Genomic DNA, 6,570 nt, shown 5'->3' on the forward strand with positions numbered 1-6,570 from the left:
GTTCCGTTGTAAATTAAAAAACAAAAAGACACATTGCATTTTTGTATAAAAATCCCTGCTATTAAAACCAAGTGAACAAGATCTGACAATGTTCTGACGTTGCTGTGATTCCTACCTGCAGACAAACAGAATGAGGTGGAGATACCGCCGCCCACACCGAAGGCACGGGAGAAGAAGAAGAAGCAGCAGCTGATGACTCAGATCAGCGGGGTGAAGAAGGTGTCCCACGGGCCCAGCCTCAACAGCGGCATCACCCGCTTTGGTGTCAAAACCGACAAGGAAGAGCTGCTGTCTAAGGTAACGCAATCAATCGATCGCTCAAATGAGTGTACAGAAAGTTTTTGAGTTCGGGTTTTCTTACCAGAATCTGTCGGCTTTTTCTGTCTGCAGGAATTAGAAGATCTCAACAAGTGGGGCCTGAATATCTTCACCGTGTCTGAATATTCCAACAATCGCCCTCTCACGTGCATCATGTATGCCATCTTCCAGGTCTGTCCTCTCTCCATTTAGAACATCTTCTCTTTTAATAAAGAATAACATACTCTTGACAGTCCACCCTCTGACTCCTGATGTGGTCCTCAACAGGAACGAGACTTGCTCAAGACGTTTAAGATCCCGACAGACACGTTTGTGACGTATATGATGACGCTGGAGGATCACTACCACTTGGATGTAGCCTACCACAACAGTCTTCATGCTGCTGATGTGGCCCAGTCCACACATATACTCCTCTCCACACCTGCACTAGATGTAAGGACTGATGATACTCTTAGTGTCAAGTCAAGATCATATAGAAAGTGCTGGATTTGGTCTGATTCCTATGAATGACATTTAAATGTAAGTTTCCTGTTTCATTTTTGTCTCCAGGCCGTCTTTACTGATCTGGAGATCCTGGCTGCCATTTTTGCAGCCGCCATCCATGATGTAGATCATCCAGGTGTTTCCAACCAGTTCCTCATCAACACAAGTAAGTGAACATGACTAAGCTGCTTATAAGTATCCAAAGCCATCGTGGTAGTCTGAAAACGATGACTTAATATCTCACTTTTTTTTCCCATCAGACTCTGAGCTGGCTCTCATGTATAATGATGAGTCGGTGCTGGAGAACCACCACTTAGCTGTAGGCTTCAAACTGCTCCAGGAGGAGAACTGTGACATCTTCCAGAACCTCACAAAGAAACAGAGGCAATCACTCAGGAAGATGGTCATTGACATGGTGAGCTGCTATTATCTTAATCTCATGCATTGTATAATGCTTTCATGTTCATTCACGTGTCTAAGCTTGTTTATTTTTGCCCTGTCTTTTTCCTCAGGTACTTGCCACAGATATGTCTAAACACATGAGCTTACTAGCCGATCTGAAGACAATGGTTGAGACAAAGAAGGTTACCAGTTCAGGGGTTCTGCTTCTAGACAACTACACTGACAGGATACAGGTAGGAACCTTCAACTGTAGTGTGGTGGCACCAATTTTAATAAAATGTGCCTGGTGAAAAACGCCATTCGTTGGAACAGAATTGAAAGCTTGTTTACGGTAATTGTTCATTTAGAATCTCCTCTGAATCGGTCTTCACTTCACTCTGACTTTATGTAGATGAACACTACGAATGTTCTGATACAAAACAAGTACAGGGCTGGATCAGGTCGATTTATTTTTAAACCCCTCACAACAAACATCTAGTTAAATAACTACAGTTAGCTGCTCAGTGAAGCAGCACTTTACCTCATGAAACACGTCACACTAGGACTGCCCTAGCCACGAACTTCTCAATGAAACATGCCGTTAGACTGCCGCTTGAGTCTTAACACGTCCACCACTATCTAATATTAACTGAGCTAATTAATGTTCAGCGTGCAGCAACTGCATGGTTGGATCATTAGAAAAGACGTCCTGTATCTGTTTCACACGCTACCTTTCTAGTTTTTTCAAGTCTTTGATGTTATATTGACGTTTGTTAAGATAAATGAGTGAAAGAAAAGATTGAAAAGGAGATTAGCTTAATGAATTGGATTCTGAGTCTGTTGTTCAATTTTCAATTTAGGTTCTTCGAAATATGGTGCACTGTGCTGACCTGAGCAACCCCACCAAGTCTCTGGAGTTGTATCGCCAGTGGACAGACCGCATCATGGAGGAGTTCTTCCACCAGGGTGACCGTGAGAGAGAACGTGGCATGGAGATCAGCCCCATGTGTGACAAACACACTGCTTCTGTGGAAAAATCACAGGTCTGTATTAACAGCTACTAATATGAGCCAGTGCATCAGAGTCCTTTAACCCGAATTTGGATGTCTTGGTGGTGCTTATTGCAACTTATCGTGTCTATTCCTTATCTAGGTTGGTTTTATTGACTACATTGTCCATCCGCTGTGGGAGACGTGGGCCGACCTGGTCCACCCTGACGCGCAGGACATCCTTGACACACTGGAGGACAATCGGAACTGGTACCAGAGCATGATTCCTCAGAGTCCCTCACCACCCTTCTACCAGCCTGAAAAAGAGGGGCACGGTGGAGGACCTGTGGCTGACAAGTTCCAGTTTGAGCTCACGCTGGAGGAAGAGGACTCAGAAGGCACAGAAAAAGATGAACAGAGTCAGGGAGATGAGGAGGAAGAGGAGGAAGAAGAAGCAGAGGAGGAAGATCGAGAGGAGGAGATGGAGCCGGTTACCACACACATCCAGATCGTAACTGAAGACGCCTCACCAGTGGATACATAGAACCTTTTAGCCCATTTTAATGGCTAGTAACCATTTCTTTCCCTCGCAATCTGGCAGTTGATGCTTTTTAACAAAGCCCAGAGAGAGAGTGGTTTTTTTGGCCCTCTTGGGAGGCGCATGACTGGCCCTCCTTGCACTTAGGTTTTGGAGCCAGTTAGGTTGGAGCTCTCAGGAAATAAATGCTGCAGACATTTTTTTTTTGGAGCTGAATGACTGACGGTTGACTCTGAGATACAGAAGAATTGGGGCCAATCATAGACTTGTGTTTGTCTAGTGGACGAACATTTGCGGAGTTGACACTACTGAGAGATTTTTTGTACCAAGTAAAATTTTTTCTAAAGCTATCGGGATTAGTCGGGGTAGCATACGAACTACTGATGAACAAGTATTTGTAAAGAAAGAAACTGTTTACTTTTCTGTACCATTTGTCTAAAGACTTTGTGTGCCTTTTTTACTATTGTCTTTTTAATGGTCTTTTTTATTTATTGAACTCACTTTAGTATAACTGTACATGGAATTTTTTTTTTTTCTAAAAGCAAACCAGACAGCTTACACGCAGAGTCCTTTTCTATAAACCGAAGAGAAAACTCAGTGTCTTCCTTTATATTTGGCAATAGAACGAAATAATCCAAATGTCTGAAATGTATATTCCAGTCAAAGATGCACTTTGTCAGTTTTTTTATACTCGTCCACTTCTTTTGGTCTTGTTTAGTTGTAAATTTGCTACGAGCTCATTTTGTATGTACACACAATTCACAATAAGCATTTAAAGCATAATGACAATTCGAAACTTGGCAAATCAAAATCGAATGCACTTACGCAAAGATTACAGAGCTCCTAAATATACCCATTGGATATAAGCAAACTGAATTAAGCTGTATTTATATTCGAATCCCTTCTGCCTCCCACTTCCCAGAGTTCACTTTTAGAAAACAAGGTCAAATATTTCCTTCAGCTTCCATTCATTAATGTCAGATCTCACAGTAAGCATTTCTCACAGAATTTCACACAGTATAATGCTGTCATGGTTTAATTTGTGAATCTCACTTGAAAAACCAACCATTATTTAAAAAAAGCAAAAATAAAATCTAGCTTTAAATATTTAAACCCAAATAAAAAAAAAAACTACTTTACACCTGCATTAGACCATTCGATTAGCCCACATTATACATGTTACTGTCCTCTTTATTACCAGTACATATATTTTATGGCCAAAGTAGTGTGTATGTGAGTGAGTGTGTGTGTGTGTGTGTGTGTGTGTGTGTGTGTGTGTGTGTGTGTGTGTGTATGAGAGCGCACTTCTTTCACTTCTATCATCTACCCATGCTATTTTTACACACCTCCTCTGTTTGGTTTGTTTATCTTAGCTGAAGTCGGTCCTTTGCTGTTTATAACAGTGTATTTATTACCTTTGTAAATACGGAATGATGTTTCTTTGTAAATTTATTTTTAATTTATATGCACTTGCATTACCGAAATTTGGTGGTGTTTTTTGTGTAGTGGGCTCTTGAATTGAGTCTGTTATATTTTGTAATATTGTTTTTTTGTTTTTGTTTGTTTGTTTGTTTTAAATATTGCTGAATAAATATATATATTATACTATATATGCTATATAAATATATCACACAATATACAACTGCCCAGAAAAGTAGCTTAAAGACACACAACCCATTGGTTAAGGGGAGCGCCTGTAGATAAGACACACGAACATACTGTAGACATCCGTCAGGCATTAGAAGCTTTGTGTATCACTGTTTGGTGCAACATTGAAAATTTGATACCACGAGATCACAGATAAAATGGCACTCGGCTCGAAACCTCTGCAGATTTTTGAATGCAGATTGCTAAGAAAGGCTCAGAATTATTTATACAATGCTGGACTCTTACACCACACATATTGGTCACAAATATCACAATCTCTGAACACCAATGTGAAACTGATTAATTACACAAAAAAAAATGTGATCTTCTGTAATTATTTGTGCTAATGTGAACTATTTTTCTGACCTTGTTAGCAGTTTTGAAATTCAATTTGTCACTATAACTTTGTTAATCTATGTTTAAGATCTTTTGGTCCAATTTGTGTCCAAAAGGATTAGTCAGAGTTAGTAATATCTGCATGAGGGATGGTTTTTCGTCTAGTAATCCCACATTGTTGCAGGTGAATATTTAATGTTTCACACAATGTATGGTATAATATTGTATATTGTGTTCAATAAAATCTAAAACTACTTTTCTATGAAGTGATTAAAAATGACGCATGAATATATTTTCCTTCTCCTGGTGTCTTTTGTTCCGTGGAACTGGTTCGAATCTCTCCGTATGCTGCGTTTATGCTGGATTACAGTATATGACTGAAAACAGTACTGCTGAATTGGTCTGATTAATATGTCTGACTAATATGATAATTCACAGTCTGATTAGTCATGGAGATCCTATAACAACATGTACTTGGTTCTGATCGTCGCTAAGTTCTAGTTCTAAGCAAATTGCAGGTTTATTATTAAGGCATTATAGTAACAGCTAATGTACATTTACTTCTATAGGACTCACTACATAATCTAAGCCTAGTGACAAACCGATTTTTTTTTTTTAAATGTCAGTATTTAACAAAGAAACCTGTTTAATCTTTGATATAATGAAGCTTTGTGTAAGGAGATCATTTGCTCATTTATCATGTATGGAAGGATTCTCTAGTGCCAGTGCTTTCATAAAGCTGTAACATTACGTTTTGCGGTACAGGAAAGTTTTAAGAGCAAAGGACATTGTGTTTTCACTGTGGTTCGTCTGTAACAATATATACACAGTTAAAATGTCTGACGAGTCATTGGTTCGTAGCATGTAGTGGTATAAGAGGTGTAAAACACCAGTACATGCTGTTATTGGTAAATTCATTTGGAATTCTACAAATAATCCTTAATAATTGTGAGCAGGAGTTAAAGCTTATATTATTATATCCCTGGCATGTTGCAGCTTGTGTGGAGCTGAATCCTGTATGACAGGGTCACATTGTGTGACGTCCTCAGGCTCACACTCACTGCTCTGTTTCCCAGGATAAACTCTGCATGGAGTGTGCAAAGGCAGATCACTGGCCGAACTTCACAGATCTTTCTACGGACACTACAGTAGGCTACAACCTAATTGTGACCTTGTGCATTACTGGATAATTCTCTAAATGAATACTGATCAGTCAAGAATAAAATATATAGGAATGAATAGAAGAAAAAAAACTGATTTCTCTCTCGATTGTAAATTCATCAGGTCAGGAGATGATACAGAATGAAGCACCCAGTAGATCCAGTAGATTTCTGTTTGTGTTCAGCTTGCTTCATACTGAGTGGGAAATACAGCCATGGGGTAATGAAGAACAAAGAAGAACAAAGACCCCTTGTGTGTGTGTGTGTGTGTGTGTGTGTGTGTGTGTGTGTGTGTGTGTGTGTGTGTGTGTGTGTGTGTGTGTGTGTGTGTGTGTGTGTGTGTGTGTGTGTAATAGTTTGGTCCACACCATTCTTATCACATCCCATCAGTGAGAGACTTTGTGATATAATGATTTACTCAAGTCTAACAGTTTATTTCTCAAGTGATTCAAGTCAAGTCACTTTTATTGTCACATCACCACAGCACATGTGCCTTGGTGAGTGAAATTCTTGGGAGTGTGCTCCAGAAATTGCAGAAACATACAGGAAAATGTGTAATAATGTGTAATATGTTCATACTGTACATATAGGGTGTATTAGTTTTGACTGTTAATTAGTCTGATAGCATAAGGGAAAAAGCTAACCTTCATTGGGCTAGTGCGGGATCGGATGCTGCGGAGACGTCTTCCTGAGGGAAGCAGAGAGAGCAGTCTGTGGG

At 39.6% G+C, this 6,570-nt stretch overlaps 1 protein-coding gene across 5 annotated transcripts in view; it reads left to right on the forward strand.

The window, feature by feature from the left end:
* The window catches only part of pde4ba (phosphodiesterase 4B, cAMP-specific a), a 144,861-nt gene extending 139,877 nt beyond the window's left edge, over positions 1-4,984 (forward strand). For all 5 annotated transcript variants that reach the window (XM_027146233.2, XM_027146234.2, XM_047813143.1 and 2 more), the window contains 8 exons: positions 122-297; positions 391-489; positions 586-750; positions 868-967; positions 1,062-1,216; positions 1,314-1,436; positions 2,043-2,225; positions 2,335-4,984. In XM_027146233.2, coding sequence (XP_027002034.1) covers positions 122-297; positions 391-489; positions 586-750; positions 868-967; positions 1,062-1,216; positions 1,314-1,436; positions 2,043-2,225; positions 2,335-2,715 — 1,382 coding nt within the window. In that variant the 3' untranslated portion in view covers positions 2,716-4,984. The remainder of the gene's footprint in view (positions 1-121; positions 298-390; positions 490-585; positions 751-867; positions 968-1,061; positions 1,217-1,313; positions 1,437-2,042; positions 2,226-2,334) is intronic.
* The last annotated feature ends 1,586 nt before the right edge of the window (positions 4,985-6,570 follow it).

This window comes from Tachysurus fulvidraco, chromosome 5 (assembly GCF_022655615.1).
Source record: "Tachysurus fulvidraco isolate hzauxx_2018 chromosome 5, HZAU_PFXX_2.0, whole genome shotgun sequence".
Classification (NCBI taxonomy): Eukaryota; Metazoa; Chordata; class Actinopteri; order Siluriformes; family Bagridae; genus Tachysurus; species Tachysurus fulvidraco.